At 43.4% G+C, this 27,824-nt stretch overlaps 2 protein-coding genes and 1 long non-coding RNA gene across 4 annotated transcripts in view; 2 read left to right on the top strand and 1 right to left on the bottom strand.

The window, feature by feature from the left end:
* serpine2 (serpin peptidase inhibitor, clade E (nexin, plasminogen activator inhibitor type 1), member 2) overlaps positions 1 to 5,909 on the top strand; it is a 9,474-nt gene extending 3,565 nt beyond the window's left edge. For both annotated transcript variants that reach the window (XM_008299694.1, XM_008299693.1), the window contains exons 5-9: positions 3,326 to 3,524; positions 3,614 to 3,711; positions 4,250 to 4,336; positions 5,010 to 5,093; positions 5,187 to 5,909. In XM_008299694.1, coding sequence (XP_008297916.1) covers positions 3,326 to 3,524; positions 3,614 to 3,711; positions 4,250 to 4,336; positions 5,010 to 5,093; positions 5,187 to 5,224 — 506 coding nt within the window. In that variant the 3' untranslated portion in view covers positions 5,225 to 5,909. The remainder of the gene's footprint in view (positions 1 to 3,325; positions 3,525 to 3,613; positions 3,712 to 4,249; positions 4,337 to 5,009; positions 5,094 to 5,186) is intronic.
* Positions 5,910 to 8,128: 2,219 nt separating this feature from the next.
* Positions 8,129 to 24,661, top strand: wdfy1 (WD repeat and FYVE domain containing 1). Its single transcript, XM_008299696.1, has 12 exons — positions 8,129 to 8,310; positions 9,811 to 9,878; positions 10,020 to 10,093; positions 10,298 to 10,352; positions 13,051 to 13,201; positions 13,284 to 13,396; positions 17,203 to 17,329; positions 19,002 to 19,107; positions 19,336 to 19,437; positions 19,517 to 19,647; positions 19,777 to 19,885; positions 21,034 to 24,661. Exons 1-12 carry the CDS (start codon positions 8,174 to 8,176, stop codon positions 21,091 to 21,093), a joined length of 1,233 nt encoding a protein of 410 aa, XP_008297918.1. The 5' UTR covers positions 8,129 to 8,173; the 3' UTR covers positions 21,094 to 24,661.
* A 61-nt stretch (positions 24,662 to 24,722) lies between these two features.
* LOC103370590 (uncharacterized) lies at positions 24,723 to 27,321 on the bottom strand. The gene is made up of 2 exons (XR_520897.1): positions 27,239 to 27,321; positions 24,723 to 25,712 (listed from the first exon to the last, which is right to left on the bottom strand). It is a non-coding gene; the product is annotated as an uncharacterized LOC103370590 (long non-coding RNA).
* Between the last annotated feature and the right edge of the window lie 503 nt (positions 27,322 to 27,824).

Genomic DNA, 27,824 nt, shown 5'->3' on the forward strand with positions numbered 1-27,824 from the left:
TGCTTACTTACGATAATTTTTCGGTGTGAACAAAAATGGAATATCGACATTGGTGATATCGGTTATCAGAAATCTGAATATCGTGCATCACCAGTCATTTTCTCATAGACTTTTCTACAGTCAGATTTCTTTTGCAACCAAAGGAGTCGCCCCCTGCTGGCTGTCAAAAAAGAATGTCGGCCCCTAAACGTTGGCGTCACCTTTCAGACCTGCAGGCTGCATCCATCTTATATATACGTCTATGATTGTAGCATGAAAGTCATATTCACCGTTTTCCACCAAAGTGCGTTGTGTGCGTCCTTTAGGTCTAATGTGTTGGATGTATGCTCCTTCCTACTGAACCTGTGCAAAGCCAAAACATGCCTTAAACCTGCAGTGTAGAACGTTTGTTTCCCTCTTCTGGCAGTGACAGTAAATGCTGTTGACACTTCTGGGTGTCTGCTCTAAGTTGATGTTGTCACTACCTGATATGCGGCTCCAGCTCCAGTCATCCCAGTCACTATGGGTTTTTTTCCCCCTCTTCAGCTCTGGCAAAAACCGGCCGTGGCTGCTTGACTCAAACCACATTTGTGCCGGTATGCCAGGGTGGGAATGTCGCCACAGAAACCAAGTTCAATACCTCAGTATGCTGTGAGATACAGGGAGGTTTCCCCGGCACAGATGGGCCTGATGGGCATGGTGTGTGGTTAGCGCTTTTAATGCAACAAACGTATACCGAAAATATATGCACACTTGAAATCCATATTTTTTTGTCACTTGCATCAAACTCCACAGGATGACTTTAACTCTAGAATAGGTTGGTGGGCTTTTTTGTGGGTAACCCGTGCATGTCTGAACTGTCCTGAATATTCAGGGGCAGCAAACGGGCCTTTCAGCAGCTGCTGTTCTACTTAGTTCTGCCACATCGCTATACTTCAGATTTAATCATGACTCTGTTTTAATTTAGTTTGGTTTTTATGGTGCAGTTTCAGCATTGCCAGTTTATGATTCACAGACTAGCAGGGTCGAGCTCTCAAGAAATGCAGGCTTAGACACGCCACATCCGTAGGATATTATTTAGTTCTGTGTGAAATGAAATGATATACCAGTCAGTGGTCTATATTTAGATGAGTTGCCAGAACTAGCATGGTGAGTGCTGTGGATAGACTCTCATGGTGTTTGTCTGGGACTTGTTGCTTGGATTGTTCTCGCTAAATTGCTGCAGTCGGGTCTCAAAGACAACAGAAGTTCGTAATCGTATTAAATCACTTGCTGCTGTCTCTCTTGATACAGTCGTGTTTTATGACTATTGTGGGATTTACACATACTTTGCTTTATGACTTCATAATATAATGCGGTGTAATTTATTTTAATAGCCAAATAAAGAATGCCAAACTGTGTAGGGACTGTTGGATGGATGCTTGTGGCATGAGGCTGGTACTGCTCTGGCTTTATGTGCTTTCTTTGGCCAACAGTGACTTCCACATAACTGCATTTGTCTTTCTTGTTTCTTGAGGGTAACGGGGTGAAAGGACCCACACAGTCCACAGTCAGTGTCTTCTAAAGCTTCAAGCAGTATGGGAATATTTGATCAAAGTAAAAATCTTCTGGAGAGCTGAAGGTCTGTGATGTGTGAATATAACTCATTAGCTACTCACCAACAGTGTCCATCCAGAGAGGGCATCTGCTGTGGTACGTCTCTGCAGTGTGGTAGGTCTTCTTGGTGGGACAATATGTTCAGGATGTTTGCCTTCTAGTGTGTTTAGACTAAATAAAAGTAGTGAGCGGTGATAGTCATCATGGTTAAACAGACAGAGAAATACTTTCACCCACAGATGTGCGGAGTTGTTCAGCCTGACACAGTGTGCAGTCGGACAGAACTCAAAAACATTCTCGCTTTCTAATGAACACGTGTATGAATTATGCAGGAACAATAGGAAGTTAAATATTTACAGATGTATGTCATTGCAAAGCTAGTCGTTTCATTCCATCTCTCATACATCACAAAGACTTTCAAAAACAAGGAGCAATGTTTTCAGGTGTTTCTTTGAGATGGAAAACTTTTCAAGTAGAAGCAGGAAGTTTCTAAAGAGTTTTATTTCATAATCAGATGTGTGAAAATATGTTCAGGCTACTATACTGATAGGAGGAAGGCCAAAGACCTCCTCCTGGTCTGCTCTGTTTTTGTTTGGATCTCATTCTAAACATGATAACTGGATCAGTTTCAGTCAGCACTGTGGTGGAAGTCTGGGCCACGCTGCTGCTTTAGTGCACTGGAGGTATTGAACATGAACTGAACTGTTCACTTCCCTCCACTTCTCTCGATAGATGTCAGGTCCAGACTTGGACTGGACTACTTTAATGTGATTCCTTTTGAACTGTTCAGCTGCATAACTCAACTCACAGACAGATGATCTGACATTCTCCTTTAGAAGTTTCATCATTTTTCTCTCACTTGTGTCAGATCACTGCCACCACCAGCTGGTGTGATGTTCTCTTTGTGGAATTTTAGGTTTGGTTTATGACAGATATAACAGGACCTGTGTCTTCTAAACACTGAAACTTTTTACTCATCAGTCCATAGCACATTGTCAGATCAGGTTTCCTCCTCCTAGTGGAGTCATGGACACTGATCTTTACTGATGTGAAAGAGGCCTGCAGTTACTTGGAACCCTTTGTGACTTCGTCAGTGAGTTGTTGTGCTCCTGGAGGAATTTTGTCGGCCACCTCTGCATGGTCACTTGCTCCTGGTCGTCTCCATTTGCATTTAACTGTGGATCTGTGGAGCCTCAGAAACTGCTCTGTAGCCCTTCCCATTTTTCAGTCGCCTTCTTCCTCCCGTTTTCTGGAATTTTATTAGATTTTGGCAGCGTGTTGCTGGGGAGACCTTTGAGCCAACTTCATGCTGCTGAAAATGGTCTATTTAACTAATGATGTGATAGAACAGGGCTGGTAGTAATCAGGCCGGGGTGTGTCTGGTCCAGCTGCAACCAGTTATCAATGCAGTTAGGTAGTAAAGGAGCAAATACTTGTTTACACAGGCCCAGCTGATATTAGAAAACCGTTTTGTTTTAATAAATACAAATATCAATTAAAACCTCTGTGTTTATAAAAAAATAAATGTTTGTAAATCAGACATGATTCAGTGTGAGACACTCACAAGACGAGAAGAACTTCATACGGGTTTGAAAACGTTTTAGCAGCGCTGTAGGTTGCTGATCAGACCTGCATGCCTTTCTAATCGATTGAACAGATTCAGTAAACCTGTAGGAGGAAAACTGATGAGTTCCATCTACTCTGTGTCATCCATCCAGACTACTAACCTGTGAATCTCTTATTCTGTCAGGCATGGCCACCACGCCTCAGGACCTCAAATACAGGGTAATTGAGCTGCCCTATCATGGCAACACCATCAGCATGCTGATCGTCCTGCCCTCCGAGGAGGACACACCTCTGTCCCGCGTGATCCCGCACATCAGCACCGCCACGGTGCAGAGCTGGACCAAGCTGATGCACATGAGGAAAATCCGCCTGCTCATTCCCAAGTAAGACACACACACACACACACACACACACACACACACACACACAGCAGTTGTTTTGAATGTGATAAACATTGTGTTTGTGTTTGCAGGTTCACCGCTGATGCAGAGGTAGATTTGGAGGCGCCGTTCTCTGCGCTGGGAATAACAGACATGTTCAGTCAGGACAAAGCTGACTTCAGACACCTCAGTGAGTGAAAGTACAGTCGCTGCAAACCCGACGGTGACGCAAGCCCTCGGGCACCATCACAGTGTTTACAGCAGTTTACTGGGATGCGAGCAAAGCTTGAAAATATGAGGGGATTGTTGGCTGTTTACTGCTGAGAGTCGGTAAAGGAGCATGAATGGTGTCTCGCTGTTCAGTGTGAATCACTGATGTTCCCGTTCTTGCACTTCATCTTCTTCCTGAGTGATGGAATGAGAAGAGCTGTGGATAAAGAGCTTTAGTGCCATCATGTGGTGAAACGAGCTCCAGAGTTTTGTGGGATTACGTCATGAAAACTCCACCAGGGTCTGTGTGACAGATGGGACTTTGCTCTGGTGCCATCGTGTGGCGTAATGCACAGCAGACTGGGACAGACCCTCAGTCACTGTCCAATATTATTGCACTAAAAATGTACACACAGTACGTCGGTCATGTTGGCTGTGTACAGCTTCAGTTAATTAATATGAGAACAGCAAAGATGGCATGTTATATGCATAAGAATTAACTGTTGTTGTTTTTTTAGGTTCTGAACCTGTGCATGTATCCAAGGCGCTCCAGAAAGCCAAAATTATTGTGAATGAGGACGGAACAAAAGCAGCAGCTGCCACTAGTGAGTGTTTCTTCATCACATAGACGTTTGTTTTAAGCAGAGCTGGGCAATATAGCTGAAAGATTTATTCAGAATTTTATTTTTATTCCAGCCAATATCCATAATTATTAATGGTTTTTAGTAATCTACTTTCTAACAATGTTTATTTTTAATTTAATGTTTATTTTGACTTAGACTTTCTTTATTTGTCATTGCAGATTTACAGGGTACAGTGCATATCGCAATGAAAAGAAAAGAAAAGAACAGACAAAATAGGGAATATATGTGTAAAAGTAATAAATAGGTATTAAAAAAAGGTGTAGAAAATATAAATGAAAGAACCTCTGAATAAAACCTATATAAAATACAATACTTACACATATTGCACATGTTTATTATGATGTTTTTATTGCACAGTGAGTCGGTCCAGCGTTGGTGGTGGGTTATTTTGAGTTCAACAGTCTTATTGCTTGTAGGAAGAAGCTTTTTAATTAATTTAATCTATTATCAAAGCACAGGGATATTTTAACGTCAACACAACCTTAAAAACAGAAAATAAATATATTGTTGGTCCAACACAAAGCTGTGTGCTTGTGTGAGCAGAGAATTGTTCATACGTTGGTGTTTAGGTGTTAGAGCGCCGATAGCTGGAGGTTTCTGCCACGTTTTCACCATGCTTTGCTTTTGTGTTTAGCTGCTATTTTGCTGGCGCGGTCCTCTCCACCCTGGGTTACCGTGGACAGGCCTTTCCTCTTCCTCATCAGACACAACCCAACAGGTACAGAGTGTCTTCAGTGGATGGATGCTGGTGTCTCACAGTTAACCTTGTTCATTATGAAGCATCACCAACATCTCCCCTGTCTGTCCACAGGTACCATCCTCTTCATGGGCCAGATCAACCAGCCTTGAGGCCTGCCTGCGCTGGCCATCCCCCGGCAGCATCATTTGCCAGCACAGGAAACGCTTACACACTGCCACGCATGAACACACACCCACGTTCACACGAACACACTTTGCTGTAGACTTATGTACAATGTGGACATATGATGTTATTTGTTTTAAATATTGCTTTTTATGTTCCCCATTTTCTGTAATGCATAACATGCTGTATAAAATGTTTTGCAGACTAAATTTTCCAGCTGTTTTAATTTTTTTGTATACTTTTTTGAATTTATTACATTTTTAAAAGACTTTGAATGTCAACTGTGTATTTTCTCAAATCTGGAGTAGGATAATCAGTTTATTTATCATGTCACTGTTTCAGTTGAAAGTTCTCCCTCTCAAGTCATGTAACTCCAGTCTGTATTAAGTTTTACTCCTAAGTTATGGACATGCACATCCCATCTTGAAAACTTTCCATTCAGCTACGTTAAAGTGATCGTTTCCCTGACTGAGGAGATCTTTTGTTTTCATACTTGCTTCACATTTGGAAAAAAAAAATACACATATTTATAACATCAGTGATTTTGCCTTAATTATTTTCTGTGATGGTGTTTCTGACATGACAAGCCTGCATATGATGTGTGAAGTACTGTGTTTTTTTCACCTATAACATGTTCACCTGCAGATGTCAGTAAAAATCATTGATTTCCAACGATGCGTTCGGTCTTTATTCTGTTTGAGTCTACTCGTGTGTTTTTAAAGCTCCTTAAAGGTCATGAGGCCAGAGTTTGAATGAAGTTCATCAGGAAAGCCGGTCATGTTCTGTAGATGACATGCCTCGCCACAACACTGATTTAAACTGGTGCCAAATTAGAGAATGAGGACAATTAGATTTACCATATTTGGAACGAAATACAAATTCAGAATATATATTTTTTAGAAATGTTGATTGAGAGATCTAGACTGTTAATTAACAATACTGGTATTTTACAGTAGGATTTTATAAGTTGCAGTTGAAGAATTGTACAACTGTGAAGTTTTGATTCTTGCTTGGAAACAGAAAAAAACCAAATGCATGTAGAGCAGAACTCTGCAGATACCCACCGATGATTAACATTCAAAAGGCAGCACTCACATTCTTTAATCACTGTAATCACTGCCCTCCAAACCCAAGAGCTGAGCCCAGAAAACACTTCCCCGTGTCAGTTGGTGCTGATATGAAAAGCTTCCTCTCAGACACACTCTGAGCCGTCTCACAGCAGCACTGCTTTCCAAACAGCCGTCAGAGGAAACCAAATTATACTGCAACGTAAGAAAAAAAAAAAGAAAACTTATTAGAACACATGGGAAGCAGAAACTGAAAGCCAAAGTAGATTAGAACGTTGTCTGGCCCTCAACGTAGATGATATTGAAAATGTCTCTACTGTCAGAGACAGAAAGCAGAGACGCATCTTAACCAGGTCCAGGCTCAGCGACCTCATGTCATGGCAACCAAAAGAAAACAGAATGTACGGTTACTGTTGGACAAGTGAGGTTTAGCCAGAGATTCCTCCTACAGTGTAAATCATTCAATGAAATAAGGAACATTGGCAAGTTCCACTCTGTCATTTTAAAACTTTGTGAGCTCTCAAAATTAAAAATAATCCTCTGAGAAGGAGACAGACGATATCCTGCTAGCCAGTCTGTGTCAGCGTGCCACAACTTAACATACATGTAAATGATATATCGCGCCTACATCTTGAAAATAGATCTTGTACTGATGTTCCTATTGCTGTTACTCTATCCTGTCCAACCGAGCTGAACTGAACCGAGTCGTTGAGTGACTACTGGTGACGGTTTGATCAGATCCAGGTCTGCAGTTTCAAGTTGCACTTCCCCAACTGGACCTTTCAGTTCTAACACTGAAAAATTCACTTTTTCAGTTTCAGTTCAGATTGCTAGAATGAAAAGTTACCGCTCTGAAAGTAGTGATACCAATTCTTATTTTAAACTGTAATGTTTTCAACTCTGAAGTTGAAATTTCAATTGTCAAATATTCAATTACAGCTCTAAAAAAAAACTGAAGTTGAATATTCTACTGCAAGTTCTATTGGGGTGGCGCAGCACTGTTGCCTCGCAGCAAGAAGGTCACCGATTCGTGTCCTGGTGGGGGCACCGGAATCTTTCGTCGTGGAGTTTGCATGTTCTCTCCGTGCACAAGGTCCAAAAACACGTTGAGGTTAATTGGTGATTGTAAATTGTCCGTAGGTATGAATGTGAGTGTGCTTGGTTGTCTGTCTCTAAGTGTAGCCCTGTGATAGACTGGTTACCTGTCCAGGTGAACCTGCCTTCACCCTGAGTCAGCTGGGATAGACTCCAGCCCCCCATGACCCTGGTGAGGATTAATCAGTGTATAGATAATGGATGGATGGAAGTTCTATTGGTGTCCAGATCCTTGTCATTCATTTTGGTGGACAAATCCCATGTTAAATAGGATGGTGTGTCCTCAGTTCTTCATTTCCAGTGTCTTGGAGTCCTGTTACTGATAACTTGACTATTTTTGTATTGTTTTATTGTATTTTTAATTTCTGCAAAGCCCTTTGTGTTGCATTTCTGTTTGTATGAAAAATGCTATAGAAATAAACTCTGATTGATTGATTGATCAGTATCAGTGTGTGGTTCTGCACGCTTTAAAGAAGACAATAAAAAACTAATATTAGTATCCGTGTGTTACACTCTTAATCCTTCTGGTTTCCCATGTTTTTTTTTATTATTATTGTTTTTTAGGCCTCTGCTCTGGAGCTGACCACTCACCTTACAGGTTATACGGCCTTCCTTCTGCTCCGTGCCGTTGTTTGCGGTGCGGGTTTGTTTTTGCGCACCCTGGCGGCCATTACGGTAATCCTGACAGCGGCTCCGGGTGTCAGCTGATCCTCCTTCACTGGCGAGTGAGGAGGAAAATCAGCTGAAGGAAAACACTGCTGGCTACTTCAAACCATGGCTGCGGAGATTCATTCGAGGCCCCAGACCGCCAGGCCGGTCCTCCTCAACAAGATCGAGGGCCACTCAGACGCCGTCAATGCGGCCGTTTTAATACCCAAAGAAGATGGAGTTATCACCGTGAGCGAGGACAGGTGAGTTGGCCGAGCAGGCTAACGATAGCATAACAGTAGCTAGCGGGCTCCGTCTATATGCTGGCCGGCGCGCGGCTAACGCCTGGCGCAGCAGGCTTTAGGGGACCGAAATGAAAGAGAAGAAGCAACATGTTTGGCTCCGAGGAGGACCGATTGTGGTTTTCTGTCCCACATTGGGAGTCCGGCAGAGAGGAGGAGGCTGCGGGGGAGAGAAATTCACCAAGAATGAGTCGCTTTTGTCAAATATTCAAGGGCAAAGTGTGATAGCAAACGGAGAAACTAACATTTGTTTTTACTCTGTATCGCTAATTTATAGAGTTAACCGTATTTAAACAGGTTGACTTAGCTAGTTAGCCGTCAACTCTGTCTAACCGACCACTTGCTGCCTTCAAGTGCACCTCGTTTTTTTTTGTTTTCGTTGTTGCAAAGGCTTTTCATGAAACGCTTTAGCTCTGAAGTAGAAATATCATTTTCTGGTCACCTGTGTAAATAAGTAAACAAACTAGGTGGACATTTAAGTCAGTAGCTGCTCGTTTTTGTGGTTTCTTTCATTGCGTTGCATGTAAATTACGCCTGATTAGCACTTGTTGCAGTGACTGTGGTCTGTGAACATCACACCTACACATGCTGGGGATCAGAGGAAATCCTTTTGTTGTGGCCTTCTGGACTGATTAACAACACACACACACAAAAAACCTGTAGCTAGCAGCAACGTTATGATTTCACTTTGGCTTGAGTTAAATAAAGGCAGCTGTGAATGTGTAAGCGTTGTCATATCAGCCCATCACTGGGGTAGAAGTGTCGTAAGGGCATCAGGCTCAGTAACCAAGACGCAACATCCCCCCTCAGAGGAACTTGGTGAAGAAACGTGATGCAGCTTCCATCACACATCTAACTTACTTGATGCAAAAAAAAGAAAAAGGAGAAGTTGTGTGTTGATGGTTCACTGAAACAGCAGCTAAGACCTTTTATTAAAATAAGAGTGAAACTAAAAGCTGGATTTCCTAAAAAAAAAATGGAAGAAATCTTATTTGAAATTCACCTGATCATTGATTCACAGTCATTTTGAGGGTTTGCTGGGTTTGAATGTGCACCGTACAGTGTTGTAGTCTGTTGTGAGGATAATGATCCGATTAGGGTCAGAAGTGCTTTGTTGTGTTAAGGAAGTACCACAAGTTTATAGACGTTCAAAGTACAGTTTCAGAAGTGGTTCAGTGTTGAATCACCACTTCTGAAATGTGGTTCCATCTGTGATGTGCACAAAGCATGTGTGCACAGTCCAGTTTAATGAACAGAGTCGAGTATGAAGGCAGTCATAGCTTTCCCATGAGTCTAAGCTGAAGGCTTTATTAAATGGGTATGTCCATTCACTGTTCCCATTAAGAAAGATATAGCTTGTATTTAAAAGGAATGAAATAAATGCTGGTCTACAGGATGACCGTTGACTGTCTGTGGTACGCAGACATTAATAAACGAGATGTTTCTGACTCTGTCCTCCAGAACCATCCGGGTGTGGCTGAAGAGAGACAGCGGTCAGTACTGGCCGAGCATCTACCACACAGTCTCCTGTAAGTAACGCTGCGTTGCATCTCTGGGAAAAGGAATTCTGAATTGGTGTTTGCAAATAAAAAAGATCACTAAAGCCATGTGATGCCAGCCTCTGTGCATACTGATGTCCCCACTCATATACCTCCTTATTTCTCCTTTAGCTCCATGCTCTTGCATGTCGTACCACCACGACAGCAGACGCATCTTCATCGGCCAGGACAACGGAGCCGTTGTGGTGAGAGAAGCTGAACACGCAGACGGTTTCATATTGTCGCTTCAGGCTCACCAGTTTGGTTGTTCAAACACTTAAGTTGGGATAAAAACAACCTTCATAACCGGTTTAAATTTCAATATTTGGCTTTCTCCAAATAGCTGCAGGCTAACGGTGCTTATTTAATTTTAAACTAGTTATTTGTGTGTTCGTTTGCTTGTCTTGTAGGAGTTTCTCATCTCTGAAGATTTCAACAAGATGAACCACGTCAAAACATATCCAGGTGAGATTGTGAAACAGGTCAAGGCCAGTGTAAATGCTGAACTGTGTATGAGGCTCAGTAACGAGTGAAGGAAGTACAGTTTGCTTTCAGTGGATATGCACACACACACACTATTGATCTCGTTAATGGATCACAGTCGTATTGTTGAATTAAAAGGTTTTATACTGTGCGTTTGATCGGTGTGTTTCCATGGAGAGAGGTGGCCCCACCCAACCCCAGGAGACTTTAACTAACAGCTGTAAATTTTTATCTGTAACGAGCAATCGGGTCAAGCAAAGAAGTGAACAACAGTACTGTCCATAAAATAAAAAAACAAGTTTAATTTTCCTTGAAACATCAAAGCTGATAGCTCTTGATAACCCTCTGATATTCCCTTTGATTATGATTATTATTGTAGCTGAAGTTTTTGTCTCTCGTGTAGTAACGTGCTACAGGAAGTGCTCTGTGCTGTCAGTGGACCAGTAGATTTTACATGCGCTTATGTTTAATTATAATGTGGCCCTGGATACTTAACCTTTCTTAAAGGGGCTCTGTGGACCTTTTCTGTGAACCATCAAAACTTCTTTTAACGTTTCTGTCCTTCTCACCCAACAGACAGACGTGTTTCCTTTCCCATGCAGCAGCCAATGGCGTATCTTTATATCTATGGCAGGACTGTGTAGTGCATGTGTACGATACAAGCACAACAAAGAACCATAAAGCATAAAGCCAGACAGTTAAACACCATGCGTTAGCTTTTAAACTGCGCAGACAGGTTCAAGTGTAGTAGGAAATATCCCCTCTTTGCTCATTGATATGGAGACTGTGCAGCCCAAACAGGCATCTTCGCACAGTCATTACATCTTGATTTCATTTCATGAACAGCCCTCTGTTCCTGTGACTGTATCAGCAGCTATTTAGCCTCCTCGGTGGAAAATCAAGTTTCAGGGGCAGATAGCCAGCCTGCTGCTTACAAGGGCAAAACACCACATGTCACCACTGCAATACTCCCATCTGCTTTCTACCACTTGTAGCAAAAAAAATGAAGCCCAAAAAGGCAGAAACATGACTCACAGTGGGATCAAATGGCCGTTAGAATGCGTCTTTGCACTTCAAAGACACACAGAGTTGAACTTTTCTCTTTTCGTCAGAGTTACGGGCAGAAGAGTTTGTTTTTTTACATCTCGTTTCATCTCAAAAACAGCTCGCATATGTTGAGTCTGGTTATAGGTTGTTATGGCAGAATGATGAAAAGCTGTCCTCTCTGGATGTCAGATTATTCCTAAGAAAAGTCTGTGTTGTATTATTATTATGTGAACGTTCTCTTTGTGACTTGATGCAGACGAGCAGTGAAAAAGCAATAATGGGACACAGAGGACAGCAGCTGTTTACTGCCTGTAAGAGAGCAGACTGGGAGGATTTATGGGATGAAATGGTTTCTTTAGTTCACGTGTTCACTGCTCTTAAGGAAGACAGAAACTAAACCAAACTTTAAAGAAAGTCTAGAAAAATGGCGCAGGGAAAAGGACAGAGAACATCAACGTGTCCTCCTCTATCCGTGGCCACTGGCAGTAAAATACAAGAGGGCGGTCAAGACAAAAAAAAATCATTGATCTAGTGCATTTTTAGACAGAGCTGAGTCCCGTATGAGCTGTGCTTATTAGTCATGCTTTAAATTACTCTCAGCCATAATGACTTGTGGAGCTCTTCTCTCAGTGCAGTTTGCATGTAATGTCTTATTTCACACTGCAGCCATCATTTTTAGCTGATTTTTCCTTTAAAGTCTCACTTATAAGTTGCTAGTAAGTTGGAAAAATAGTTTTTTGTGTGTGAACAAAGCTGCAGTGGCTGCATGAACATGTGATTAAGAAACTGATTTGATTGCATTTAAAGTGGCTATAATCGGTATCTTTGTGTTGGCAATGACTGAAATAACTGCACAGAATGTTAAAGAGGCTGCTGGTATTGATGAACCAGCAGCTCAGCAGCTCCTCTCTGCTTTGTGTAGTGTTGTTCTGTTTTTAAGCTCCATGTTTAGCTTTGCTGTTGTCGGTTCACTCCCGCTGCTCTTATTTAACATGTTTCTGTAAAAAAATCCACTTGATGTGTTTGCCCAGAGCTGAACAGCAGTCAGACAAAGTTAATGACAAGTTTAGAAACATAGTGGAGCTTTTATTGAAGTCTTCCCTTAAATGTCAGCCTTAGATGAAGGCTAGTGATGCTCTGTTTGTGCTCCACATGAAATGAAGCCGACGTTTGCAGATGCTATTGTGTTGTTACGCTGCCCACTGTGGCCAAAATATCAGCTGGTGCAGCTGTAAACATAAAAAACAGCTCACCTGCTCATAGTGTGTGTTGATTATCAGCAGTGACTCACGGTCTTCAGAGCAATGCAGCGCTTCAGAAGGAGTTCAGCCCTGCCCAGGCTCAAAGCTGAAGACGCTGACCACAGAAATTTAAAAACAAATGCGTGCACTAAGAGGTGATCGGAAGACGGACCATTAAGACTGATGGGAATACAAATCGTCTGAAGGGATCCGTCTGTCTTAGTCTGGATTACACAGACACTAAGCAGAGCCTGTGATGGGATCAGCACACAGACGGGGCAAATTCGTCTTAGATGTGGCTCATCCACGACGGAATAAATGCAATCTTCTTTGATGTTTATCCACTGCTAACGCTTATTATATGAATGTGTGTGTGTGTGTGTGTTTTGCAGCACACCAGAACCGTGTGTCAGATATGGTGTTCTCCCTGGAGAGCGAGTGGGTGGTGAGCACCGGCCACGACAAGAGCGTGAGCTGGATGTGCACCCAGAGCGGCAGCATGCTGGGGAGACACTACTTCACCGCCTGGGCCTCCTGCCTACAGTATCCTTCACTCACCGTCTGCGTGCAGCATACAGGAAGTAGTAACACGTAGAGCCCTTTCAAGCCTTCACTCTTCGCTCAGATACGATCACGAGACGCAACACGCCTTTGTTGGCGACTACTCAGGACAGATCACTCTGCTGAAGCTGGAGAAGCAGACGTACTCCACCATCACTACACTGAAGGGTCACGAAGGTAAAGGCACACAAGCTGTCGTCCACGTAGTCTTCTCAGCGCGTAGGTGAATCACAGGGCAACGACGCAAATAATTGCACATTTCCGCATGAAAACAGACCTCCGATGCTCAAACATAAAAGCAGCAATGACCCAGATTCCTCCACATGACTCGATTATGTAGGAGCACAAAAGACCCATTTAATCCAATATTGAATCTAATATGCAGACAAACGCTCTGTCATTTCCCTAAAAGCTTTTAAATGTTTGTCAACTTTCAGAAATGCGTTTTACTCGATCAAACGACTCCCGGTCAGTGTTAATGAGTCAGGGTTAAAGGACCATATCAGCCTGTCGGTTACATTACTGACCTTTTTCCAGTTCCTGCTCATGGTGCTTTAGTGTTGGATGGATTTTTTCTACCATCCAGGGTTCTGCTGGTTTCAGTCTGTATTAATTTAACAAGTGAAAGTTTGCCAGTAAAGCCTCTCAGCTGCCACATCACGCTACATTAATATAGACTAGAATGTCTGAAGACTCACTATTACTCATTAAACATCAGTTTCACTTTGAACTCCACATAAACTGGACGGTTGTCTTCAGTCCAGACTGACACGGTTATTTTTTTAAATAACTTTTTCCTCCCTTGTTCAACTATGTCCACATGAACACACGGTTGAAGCCCAGTAAGGAGCCAGAACAACAGCTGCTGACATAAACCTTAAAGCCATGTTGGTTCATCAGAAGCCTGAAAAAATCTGTCACTGGTTGCTGTAGGATACCAACATGAGCAGGAAGGAGGGAATCATGTGTGTTAACTGATTGTAACGCGTCTGTTCCTCAACATAGTGGAACAGCAACTACATATTTATGTGCATGAGCCTGGACACGGTCCGGTCAGTGCAGACAGCACCAGCTCTGGGTCGGTCATGTCTGCAGACAGCAGAGTTACTAATATCAGAAGACAAAAACTCCATCCACGTCTACACACCAGCGCTGGACTTTCCTAAAAACTACATCTGTGTTTGTGTTTCAACGAAATACCAAAATGCATTAAAAAACACATCATTTTAAATGGTGCCCATGTCCCTGTGAGCAGGACTGAACACGAATTTTAGCTCACAATCAGCACGTACATGCTCCCTCCGTCGACACTGAACTTCACACACTAGTCATTCTCTCACAAGAAAATGACAAACAGCGAATATCACGACGATGCGTGACGCTTACGCTGTTGTTGTTGTGCTGTGTTAGTGTTAGTCAGAGTTTGCAGAGGAGGAAGTGGTGCTGAGGCTAGCAGAGACGGTGGGACGGGACTCTGCACCGTCACATCAGCCTGTTGCCTGTTTGTTCCAGACTCTTGAAGGAAGAGACAGGCAGCAGGCTGGTGGTGGAGCTGCAGTGATTTTGCTGTGTTGAATCCTGATCTGCTGTCGGAGGGTTAAAGAGGCAGAAGACGAGCAACCATGTGTGACACGACATCCTGCATGTGTCCAGTCACAGCTACTCATAGGCAGTAAATCTGTCTCGCTAACCAAACAAATAGGCAACTACACAAAAGGGAAGTCTAGCATGCTCTGGGACAGGACTGGCACACAGGAGGTGTAAACAGACAGTAGTTATTTGGCCTGAAAACCATGAAAACCTGCAAAAATAGAGAGTCTGCATACATACAGCTAAGCTCCAAAAGCCTTATGGACCTGATGTTTACTCTCTTGGTGGAAAGCAATTATTTTCCAATTCCATTTTGAATGATGATGATGATGATGGAACATGCCATCTCACTTGCTGCTCTACAAATTCCCATCACTGCTTGTTTTTCGGAGGAGCTCTGGCAGCTGTGCACATTTCACGCTCATCAGGGCGTTCAGTGGCCATTTGAGCCCTTCAGTGTGGGGAATGTTGTCATTGTGGAAAACCCTCTCCCATCACGATAGAAATGCATAATCAGAGTATAAATACATGACTCAGATGAGATTTATTCAGAGGTTCAGCGTCCTTGCAGCTGTGCCAAGAAAGTGGATAGCAGGAAAGAAAAAAAAAAAAAGCCCCCGGGACACTTTAGTGTGTGAAACAAACACTTTGCTGTCTTCTTCTGTGGGCTTTTATCACACATGAGCTCATGAGCTGGTTGAGAACAAGGCAGGGATGACTCATCTGACCAGATGACGATCTCCACCAGTCAAAAAGCCTATTTTTACCACGGTCATAGTGCCTGCAGGTCAGCCAGATGGAACAGACATGTTAGGGCACCCTTCCCAATTACAACATTTTGGAAAATGTAAAAAAAAAAACAACAAAAAAAAAATACAAACCCCTACACTCATACAGTTTCAAACTTCCTGCCTCTCCCTTTGATCTGCAGATGTGCTTTGGTGCTTCAGCAAATGCATATTAATTGGACAGATGGTAATACATATTAATGGGCGTGATGCCGGGCTCAAGCTGTGCACAAGGAAAGCACCAAATATTTAATGGAAATTATGATCAATCAAAATTGGAAAACAGAACAAAAAGGTCAGGATCACATCAAAGCTTTTCCTTTGGTAACAAGAATCACTGGACATTTTGGGAAACATGTGCGTTGGAATGATAGGACGGTGTTAATCCTGTGTGGTAAATGTGACGCTGCAGCCAGCAGCCACTCATCTTCACAGATATGTACTTGACATGTTATATTTTAGCTGTTTAATTCATACTGAAAGTCTAAAGAGCCAGACTAGCTTCCCCTGGTTTCCAGCGCTTTTCACAATGCTAAGCTAACTGGCTGCTCGCTGTAGATTTATGGTAATGTCCAAACTACAGATTTGGACTTTTGAATGTACAACAACTTCCCCATCACCAATAGATTAGACTGTAGACATTTTTATACATGATGCTAATTTTGTTTTGCAGTAAAGTGAAGTCGAGACATTTAAAAGCCGGCGTGATGACAGGATTCCATCACTGGATAGCACTCTGTATGCATCTGTGGCTGCTCTGTGGCTTACGAAGCTACCGTTCCACCACCTCCTATCATATGACAAGAGCTTTTATTCTTCCTCTGCAGCTTTGAAAAGTTAGGTTATTGCAAGTTAGCTTTGTTGAAAATCTGAGACTTTTTTATGAGACTTGCAATTCAGGTACTTTCAGCAGGTACTGTAACAAAAGTACATATTTATTTACACAATGCAGGAAAGAAGTATCAAGTGTTTGCATTTGTAAGTGTAGGTTTTAGGTCAGTTAAACAACATGTTATTCTATACATGCACGTATGGGTCTCTCTGCATTCGTTTAGATAGAGGCCTATAGGGACTTTGCATCCCTTAACTTTACAGACTTTTTGTGGTGGGTTTTCAGGCACCAGATTAAATTTGGTTCACAGTGTTTGAAATAACAAAAGTAACCGCTTCAGTTTAGTCAGAGAGCTAACCAGCAACAAGGTAAGAAATGATTTCCCACTCAGAGCTGACTTCTGTCTTTGTCAGACTAGCTTCTCGTAGCTGATACTAATAGACATTTTAGAAGGACGTGTTTTCAACACTTCCTCAACGTGGAGTCAGTTAAATTTGAGCTAAAAGTCCTTTAACTCTTTCTAAATCTAAAGTGTCTGCTCCATCAATAACATACTTTAAGCTCATAGTGCTCAGACCTTGGCATTAAGTAGCCTTACATTAAACAAATGTTTTGTTAAATTAATTAATATGAAGGTTTAAGGTGTTTGTTTGGGGCTGCCTGCAGTTCTCCCAGCTGTCACTGGGTGGCGCCAGCATGTCAGACCATAACCCTGAACAGGATCTCAGCAGCACACCAACATGAGTCACAACTGTGTTTTCTTTTGTATACAGGTAGCATAGGAACGCTGTGGTGGGACCCCGTCCAGAGGCTGCTCTTCTCGGGGGCCTCCGACCACAGTGTCATCATGTGGGACATCGGGGGCCGCAAAGGACGAACGCTACTGCTGCAGGGACATCAGTGAGTTCTGCAGTGTTGCTTACATACATGCATAGCTGCTGGATTTGCTTTCACTCTGTGTTTAGTAGGGATTGGGAAAAAAATCAGTGAAAGGCTGTGACCTTCTACTGCAGATTCCTCAGGAAAGAAAAGCTTCTACGTCTCTATTTTTGTCAGTTCTTTGCACAACAGTGTCTTATCTACAGTGTGACGCTCATCTCCACGCTGTCTTGTCAGAGGCAGGTCTCGGTGGTGTCAGTAACAGCTGTCCCCAGGCACCGGCTGACACTGTTTTTATCTCCTCTCCTCTGTCTTCATACATATTTCACCGCCTCCCAGTCCCCCTCCCCCAGTTACAGGAGTTATCAACAAAGCCCATGTATACTGATGCGTGTCAGAGCGGAGATCCTGTTTCGCCCGTGCAGGATTTACAGACACTTGTCTCTCAGTTGTAATGCTGCTGTAGTGCTGACAGGTCCTAAATCCTGTTTAGATCTCTTCTTAAGCCCCACTTGTGTCTTTGTTCTTCTGTTTTTCTTCTCCTCTCGTCCATTTTACTAATGTAGTAAGAGTAGACTTAATTCTATGTAGTCAGTAATGTGTGGGGGAATCAGCGAATGTATTTGATGTTGTAGAAAATGTCCATCAACTTAACAATGTGGGCGTGTTGTTGCACTGCTTCTTTCAGTCTTGTGGTGCTTTATGTGCTCATGAAGTCAGCAGTAATACCACTTGTAGGCCATCAGAACAAACTGGCAGACACACACCTACCACTGTACAGCGTATAGAGATAACAGGTTTGTCTGTATGTCAACAGACTCCAAGTTACGATTAATCTGTTTCTGTCCACTGATGGAGGCCAATAACGTTCCCCCTTTAAACTCTGTTAAAGGAAAATGTCTTCAGCCTCTAACCAGTTAGCTGCTAAACCGTTTTACTGCTATTTAGCGTTTTGAAGGTAATGAATGCACTGTTGTGTGGAAACACTCGTCTGCAGCTGCTATGAACAGGGCTTGCAGTCTCATGCCACGATGGCGGGAGTCAGTCAAAGACATGGTCTGATGGATTGGTTGCAGGGTAAAGAAAAATCTGCATGTTGTAGCCAGACGAGCTAAACGGGCCTCAGCGCACTGAGGGCATTCTGCCTGCATGTTAAATAAACCAGACGAGACCGTTTTCATTAAGTCATTAGAACGTGGCTTTGTTCAAACGGAGTCTTTTCCTTCATTCGCCAAAAATAAAGGATTATTCCTGAAAAGCTGTTGATGTGGTGGTTTTCATCTTAGGAGAGCAACACTGGTGACTGTCTGACCAATCAGAATCTGGTTGGATGAGAGCATAAAGACCAAACAGTTGACCTGGAGACAGCAGTGCTACATCCCAAGTAGTGATTTCAGCCATTGCAAATCCAGAAATGTGAACTGTAGCTCCTTTAAGTTTCCATTTCCATGTGCCGAAAACACCCTGGTTTGTCTCCACAGCTCCAGCATGTTCATCAGCTTGTTGCTGGGTTTGTCTGTAGTTTGCTTCTGGGCAGCTCGTGGACAGTATCTGTTTGTTTTGTTGTTTTTTATTGTTGGAGATCTATGAACATTTGTAAGAGCAGCTTTTATAAAACCACACAGTCCTCGCCTCTTCAAAATGGAAAGATGGAACTAAGAGTGACTAACGAACTGTCTCTTTACTCCCTCAGTGAGCGTGTTCAGTCCCTGCGTTACCTCCAGCTGACGAGGCAGTTGGTTTCGTGCTCAGCCGATGGGGGCATCGCAGTATGGAACATGGACACACAGAGAGAAGAGGTCTGAGTCACGGTTACACAGCAGTGACAGCCACATACATGAAGTCAAGTTGTTTTGCAGACTGTTTTTTGTTCTTTACTATTAGAGCTTGACTGTAACTGGTTTAGAGTTGTGCTTCTCCTCTGCATTTAGAGATGATTTGGCCACCATTGCTCACTGATTCAATGGGCAGCACGGCAACGTCTCTGCATATTTAAATGTAACCTCCAACTGTTTGTGTCTCTGCAGGCGCCTCAGTGGTTAGACAGCGACTCCTGTCAGAAGTGTGAGCAGCCTTTCTTCTGGAATATCAAGCAGATGTGGGACACGAAGACTCTGGGGCTCAGACAGGTAGGAGAGTCTGACCGGTGCGCTCAGGTGTTCCTTGTAATTAGTGGTGTTCTTACACAGGTGTGTCTCCTGTGTGCAGCACCACTGCAGGAAGTGCGGCAAAGCTGTGTGTGGAAAATGTAGCTCCAAACGCTCCACGTTCCCAATCATGGGCTTCGAGTTCCCTGTGCGGGTGTGTGACGCCTGCTTCGACACCATCAAGGAAGAAGAGTGAGTACAGAGCTAAGTTTGGTAATAACTGCCTCCGTTATGGTGCTGTTTTCAGAGTACTGAGGGCAACTCTGATCAAATGCTCTCATTGTGTGTCTATGTGTGTGTGTGTGTGTGTGCGCGATGCAGTCGGACAGCGTTGGCCACTTTCCACGAGGGGAAACACAACATCGCACACATGGACATGGACCCGTCCAGAGGCCTGATGGTCACTTGTGGAAGCGACCGCATTGTTAAGGTCAGCAACAACAGTTCTTTGATGCCAGATAATTCATGCATGTGATCAGGCTGCGTCAGACACACAGAGCCTTTGAGGCAAAAATCAAACCAAAGCTAATCAAATCAGTGTCACTTATTTGAAGCTGCTTAGATTCTTTTTTTGTTTTTAAGGAAATGAGAATGTATTACGAGCAGTCCTACAAAACCTTAAGCTGCTGTTTAGCCGACGTCAGAGCCTTACAAACACAACAACTTCCTGCTTTTGGGAAAAACAAGAAGTTCGTTGTTGTTGTTGTTCTTGCTGATTTGGTCCATTGACCTGTTTAATGAGCAGATGCTACAGCGTTATCTTGTCATGTCACAGAACACATGGCAGCCTCTTCTTCAGATTGACGTTTTTAAGGAAAGTATTCAGGCTTCTCCGTCACTGTTCCAACTCTCTTCTCAGAAGATTGAGTTCAGAGTTCGAGTTTACACCAAGCTATGGGTATCCAACAGATTATAGTTCTCGGAGAAGTGAGGACAAGTTGTTGGAAGTTGAAAATCCAATATGTCTTTCAGCCTTTACAGTTTCTGGCAGATAAATGGTGTCATTTTTGTGATTAAATATAACAAATACAAAACAACACATGCCTTTGGAAGCTTCCAGCAACTTTGTGAGGTTCAGAGGTTTGAGTACTTTTTCAAGCAGAGTCTTTAAAGGTTGTCGTGTTTCCTCAGTAGTGAGGGTTCGCTGCTCCTCTGTGATAGTAGGTAGATCAGTTTAGAGGTTTTAACTCGTGTCTGAAAAACAAACCATATCAGTACATAAACCAAAGCTGAATACATTTAATTCACCAAACAATTAAATTAATGGAAGTTTTTTAGAAATAGAGGATGCTGCCAAGAGTCTTTGAAAGTTTTCTGTTACCATTTTGGATTTTCCACGATGAAAGCTTTCAGTCCTACAGGGGTAACAGACCTGCTGCTTTAATATTGTGTAGCTTCTGTTGTGGTTTCCATTCATGTTTATTTCCCTCCCATAATTTGATGCAACTGATCAGTGAAATGTCTCCTGAATCTAGCAGATGACAAACCTGAACACCTCTGTTAGAACCAGCTGATGACTTCTAACGATAGTAACGCAGAACCTCTGTTGTCGTTGTTATTGGCTGTTTGTCTCCACAGATCTGGGACATGACACAGGTGGTTGGCTGTAGCTTAGCAACAGGCTTCTCCCCGCGCTGATTGGCCCGGTGCCCCCTCTCGCCCCATGCTCCGCCCACTCTTCCAATGTCATGGAAACCCCTGTGTACAGTACATCTCCTCCCCATCACACCTGGGATCTTCAGCTGCAACCCGGCCAGCTCTCGGTGAATGTGCGAGTGTGTGCGAGTGTGTGCGAGTGTGTGTGTGTGTGTGTGTGTGTCAGCAGTGCAGCCGTCCACGTTCCTTTTGCTTCTCATGATAAAATTCTCTTTAATTTCACTAATCGTCAGTCTCACATGAAAGTGTGTTTGCCTGATTTTGACTTTTTGCTCTGATCTGAAACAGAACCCTAAGCACAATGGTGTGTGTGTGTGTGTGTGCGAGTGTGTGTGTGTACATGTGTGCATGTATTGTAATGGTTTCTCCTTTAGGAGGAATGGTATTGATATTAGTGTTTACATTCAATATATCTAATGCTTCTTTTGACAGTAGTCATTTTTTATTGCCCTTGCACTGTAAAGTTAGCCTTCACCATATTGCTGACCTGCCATTCCTGGAAAACATACTCTTCTCTTGCTCATTAGTGTGGCCCACTAACTGCATATTACTCCGTCACTGTACAAACCCCCGGTCATGTGTACATACCCCTGCATCATGTGTATAGTAGATGCTTGAAATGACTCACTGATCAAAGTGATCTTTTTTCCTCTCTCTCTCTCTTTCTGATTTCTTTTTTCTCTTTCACTAGTTGGCCTTAAATCACTCTCAGGAGGTTTTACATCAGTAGGGTATCACTAGGTGGGGCTCCGATGATGTCAGTCGTAACCATTGTTCATGTGTAGTCGGTAGAGAGTCGGTCGAGCGGCCTCCTCCAAAGGAAGTCTCTTGATACACCCACAGGTGCTGCCATAGAGAATGGATGCCGTTGTCAGATGTTTGCCTGACAGCAGTGACCCCGCTTCCACCTCGTGATCCCAGGTGAGGCGTTTGAAATTGAAATACGTTGCCATAGTAACAAGCACAGACAGCGGCAACATCCTATTGCAGCCATTGTGGCGTGTACCCAGAGCAGTCGCCATTCAGGATGGGATTATTGGGACCTGTGATCATTTCAGCTCTGTTGGTAGAAACTAGGTTAACAGCACCACCGCCTCGTACAGGTGTGACTCTCTCTAGAAAACGTAGATCAATATCACAAGTTTTTTTGGTGCAGAATTGGGTTTCGTGCCACCGGAAAGGCCCCGAGGTACTGGACCGGTACTCTGAACTAAATGTAGCAGTAAACGTTGGCGTGTTGAACCGTCTCCAGCTCAATCCGAGGTCAGATCAGGGCTGCCTGTGTTCCTTCAAAAGCCTTAAAGAGAGAAGGACACGCTCACAAAGCCTTTTTAGTGGTTTGTCAGCGCTTACGACTGTTCACTCATGTTCATTTACTCTCAAGCACTCATCTCGTGAACAAGCTCTGGATGTCTCGTTTGCGTCTCCTTTCTTCAACCTTTTTTTTTTTCTTTTTCACTTTCTGTCCTCAGTCGTCCCGCCCAACCCCTCCTCCACCTCCACACACATCTGTCTCATTACGCTCTCAGCACTGCACTGAATTGCACAACTTGTGGTCTCTGTCTTTTGAATCTAACGAAACGTTTTTGTAAAGTTCAGACGTGAGAGAGATAGCGGCTGTATTCCATGTAGCGTCCTTGTAAATAGCGGCTAATATCTAACATTAGACTAACGCTTGCCTTATTGTAAGTGGAACAATGAGCATTATAATGTTTCTGATTTCAAAATGTAGTCACATTCCAGTTTTTTGATCATGTAGTGTATATTTATATTTGTAGTAAAGTATTTATCTATCACTGTAAATGGTTGTTTACTTTTCTTTGTGCCCATCCAGTAGTCTTTTTTTTTTTTTCCTTATAGAAACAAACTAGAACATATTAAACACTCTTTTATGAAGCACATGTGAACTCAGAGACGTTGAGGTGAACTGCAGCGTCGGGTTTTACTCGCTGACATCGGTGGAGGCTGATTGGTTGACCGAGTGCTTGTCATGAAGCGGCGATTGCTTTCCATCATCAGGATCTTAATCAGTGATGTGTAGATACTTGGGGTTAGACTGAAAGCTGACACTAACTGAACTGGTCAGGAGCCAGTAGTGTTCATTATTTTTTGAAGATTAAAATAGTTTTTTTTTTCCTACATTTGTCTCCGAGACTAGATTTGTGTCGGCGTGTAAAAGCCTCTGGAAACGGCTTTTTCCCTCCATAGTGGACACTAAGCTCTGGGATGAAATATGCCTTAAATTTATACACGTAAAAATAATAGAAAATGAAAAAGTACAATATTAAAGCTGCATTAATTGGTTTTATTTTGACACCTGCATGCAGCCAAACTGGCTTTGTAAAGTTGTGTTGAATGTATAATAAAGAAGCTACACACAGCTGCGCCGTCTTTTGTTGGAATAAAAACATCGATTGGTGCAGCTTTAAGTACTTCAAGTTACTACAAGATGAAAACGCTGCATTGTCTGATTATTTAGTTTTGTTTTTTGGGCCGTTGCTGACACTGGATTGAGATGGAAACAGCCTGACACAAGATTCTTGTGACAAACATACTTAAAAACAGTGAATTATCCGGTTATTTGGAGGCTAAATGCTTGAATATGTTGTGGTCGGCCATGTTTTGCTGGGCAGGTGGAGTTCTGTGGGTTTTTTCAGCACTTTCTGTTGAAGAAAAACCAAAACAATGAGCTTTAAGGCGTAAATTGCTTCTTAGAGGAACTTCAGAGTCAGGTGATGATTCTCTGTGGGTTTGCCGTTACAAGTAAATTACAGTCACTTGATTAATAAAATAGATTAGTGCAGCTTTGAAATACTCTCAAGACTTAAATTGTATCCGGACTTGTGTTATATTAGACAAGCAGCCAACACTGACATGTCAGTCCGACCCCAAGTATTATAAGAACTGGTGTCACGATGCGTCATCAGGGATCTACAGGGTTTATGGCGATGCTACCGTACAATCAGGAGCCAGAGCTCTCCTTTTCTGTTTCAGCTAACTGGGCATTGAAGCTTCTTCCAGTCATTACTTCTTATCACGTCCTTGGAGCAGGCGCAGCAGATGGACGAGATGTTAAAGGTATGATAGATGGCAGGATGCGCTGTTTGCAGAAATAGCTCATGAAATAGATCTTCAGATTGCCTGCCAGCCGCAGGAAGGAACCGATGGATTTTTGTCGCGTTGTAAATGGTTTATCTCCGTTTCTTTCACCAGATGGAGCAGTTATAGGAGGCCTTTAGTTTTTTTTTTGTCATCTTTAGTTCGACAGAGACTAGAATGGGTGGCGGTCGCGTTGGCCACATGAAAACACTGAAAACTCATTTTCCACAACACCATGGCCTGTAATCTCAAAATGCAATTTGATTTCTGTGTGAATTTTTCTCCTCAAAACTGCTTGTAAAAGACGGGGATGTTGTTCATGTATCTCTCCAAATAACTGTATTTTTAAAGACTTCTGTTGACAGTACAGTGCTGACTGGAGTCTCCCTGTGCCCTCAGACCAGAGCACAGGCAGGACTATGATGCTTAATAAAGATATTTGATATGTTTATTTGACTTCTACGTTTTTTTTGTTTCCTGAATAATCGTAGCTGCACAGCAAGACACAAAAGCATCAGTAAGTGTCTTTATTAAAGCATGCGTTTACAAGATCAACTCAAGCCAGAGTCACAGTCAGTGAAGGTAAAGGTGCTGGGCAGATATCACCAAGTCATGAATGTATAGATTACACTGCACATGTCAAGTGGTGCTGCTGTGTTGTGTTCAAGGCTGAGGGAGAGAACGCTGCGTCTCCAGTCTGGGTTCAACCTGTACAGTACAGTCACTACGCTACGCTACGCTACAATACAACAGATAGACAAGTTACTGACACCACGACTAAACGCACATCACCTGGCACATCTGTAAGTCATTAAAACACAAGCATGACATAGAACCCAGAGCTGGTGTGTGAGTGACTCTGGCCACATCAGATTCCCATCTGATTGACAACGGTAATTAAGTCACAAAGACAGACTGGGTTGTGTGTGTGTGTGTGTGTGTGTGTGTGTGTGTGTGGTTTACGAGCGTTCTCTCCATCAGCGATCCATCTGAACGGCAGCATCACTGTCAAACACTCATACAATGACATGTTTAGTCCTTAGACAGTTAAGCTCATAAATGATAAAAGTTGTTATCATATAAATGGCTAAAAAAAAAGCATTACGAACGTCATTAATGTCTCAAGGAGAGGCGGCTTTAATCTGTCATCGGAAGGCTGGGTTTCCCAAAACACATCTTAGCACTCACAGAAACGTCTTCTTATTTGTTCCACTTCAAGCCAGCGATCACAGACGGTGTTACCACTCCAGATACTTCACATTAAACAGATCTGTTCCCCTCCCTCTGCTGGGGCAGCGCGGTGAGGAACCACTGGGCCCAGCCTCGGTCAGTACGAACTGGTGGCGTTAGTGTCGGTGGTGTACCTGTGCCCAGTTGGCTGCGGACTCAGTGTGGCTGGAACGTCTTGGCCAAGTCCTCCAGTAGTGACATTAACTTCTGCTCCTCCAGAGAGGAGCTGTGGGTCCAGGCCAGCGGCAGGTGGGTGGACACCATCTTCCGGTCTGCACACAAACAAGGTTTGTACTTACAGGAGCTGTGTGTTGATGCTGTGTTCTGTGAGCCCTGATCTGGCTGAATGGCTGCTGGAACACAGTGACCATATTGTTGTCTTTCTCTTTGCCACTTTCATGTAAAGCCTGAAGAACAGTTGCTGTCTCCACAGTCTCTCTCGTCTAAACTGCTGAAGCCTCTAACTCAGTCACAGGTGTCATTTTAAATTCCACAGTTAATTAAATTGATGTGCCCTGAAGTCGGATAAGCGACAGAATGTAGATGGATTGATTAGCCAATGGAAAATAATTTGTTCATTTAATTATTTTCCCTAAAGCTTCGTGACCTGATGAGCTCCTCAGTTACTGTGGCGACGGCGCCGGTGCTCGCGTCTGAAGCTGGTGACTGAAGGAGCGAACAGACTTGTGCAGCACAATGCACGAATGCAACAAGTCCCACTGGTGGGAGGCGGCGCGCAGCTACAAGCATCACACGTGTGAAGGATCAGAAGTCGGCCGTGGCTCCTGGGCGAGCTCACTTTTTTCACTTTTTCATGGTCAACAATGACACAATTCCTACTAACTAAACAATATGCAGCGTGTATGTTTTTAGCACCATGAACTCGTAGCGAGAGAGAAGGATGATGTTTAGTTTATGTCAGAAATAATAATTGTACCCAAATGTCTTATTTTGTCTACAACACAAAGAGTTAACCAGATACAAGATTAGGCTTTTTTCTTTTTCAAAAGCTCCTTAATTGATCTAATTAGTTTGCCGATTAGCTTATTTGTTTAATAAATGAAGTCATTAACCGTTGCAGGTCTAATCATCACAACAGCAGCGTTTCAGGAATCATTTCAATATCGAACATTTTCCTTCAAACTGTGTTTCCTGGATTCACACAACACGAGTCAACAAGCTGCTGAGTTGCACATGAAAGCTGTAATCCAAATCAAAGTCTGTTTCCGCCGCCCTAATAGGAAATATTCCATCGCTGACAGCTGCTATGATTCTGGCAACTGCAGCCGTTTGGCCAAGTCGGCGTTGAGCTGAGACAAAGCCGTGGAGGACGGCCAGGCAGGCAGCTTGACTGGTGTTCTGCATGAGACCTCAGATATGGAACAAGATGGAAGCTTTGCCCCAAATAATGATAAAAACAAACGAGGACGGCAGACATGAACGCCTCGTGTTGCATCACAGAAACATGAATGCGGTGTGTTTGTGTTGAAGTGTGCTTTTCCTATTAGACTACAACCTCCCTCTTCAAGGCCACTGAGGACATTGTGTGTGTGTTCATAGAGCCACTGTACTCTCTGGCAGTATCTGGCACCAGAAGCAGCCCACTCCAGCTGCAATGGAAACCAGCCAAACCCTCACACACACACTCACACCCCTCAGCTAACAAACACAGAATTCAAGCACTCTTTAGTTCAAGCACAGTTTGGTTTTTTTTCTCCACTTTTTGGGGGATTCAAATTGCACCAAACCTTTCTAAAACTGATAAGCAGGTAGATGAGCGTGTGTTCTAATTCATTACCCTGATAGAAGCGTCCGCTGGCGTTTGCGGCGGCGGCCTCGGAGACGGCCAGCCACACCACCGTGTCGGCTCCCTGCTCCGGGGTCCGCAGGCTCTCCTTCATAGACTGATGGAAGTCTGGCATGGCGTTGGCCACGGCTGGGACACATGACAGACAGAGACGGGAAACCCGGCTCGGGTAAACGTGCCAATTAATCTACGTCAGACCTTTTGACCACAACGACATTTTTTGCGTAGGCGGGCGTTACCTGGGGTGTCCACCCAACCTGGATGCATGACGGAGAAGTGGATGCTCGTGTGAGTCTTGGCCAGCTGTTCTGTCATCACCACCTGCTGCCTCTGGAACACACACACACACACACACACACACACACTGTCAACACATCTCTGACGTATTTGAAGGGGTTCGCGCCAAAGTGGGCCAAACCACCAAAAAGTTGTGTTGCTAAAAAGAATCCAGGTTTTTAGAGGAGCCACTAAATGCATCCAGAGATGTTCCAACACTGTCCAGAGATAGAAGCAGCTGCTCTGTGATGACTTATTTCAGTTTTAATCTTTCCTTTCGCTGTGTGTCAAAGCGGGCCGT

Source organism: Stegastes partitus, unplaced genomic scaffold, assembly GCF_000690725.1.
Source record: "Stegastes partitus isolate 25-593 unplaced genomic scaffold, Stegastes_partitus-1.0.2 Scaffold1450, whole genome shotgun sequence".
NCBI lineage: Eukaryota > Metazoa > Chordata > Actinopteri > Pomacentridae > Stegastes > Stegastes partitus.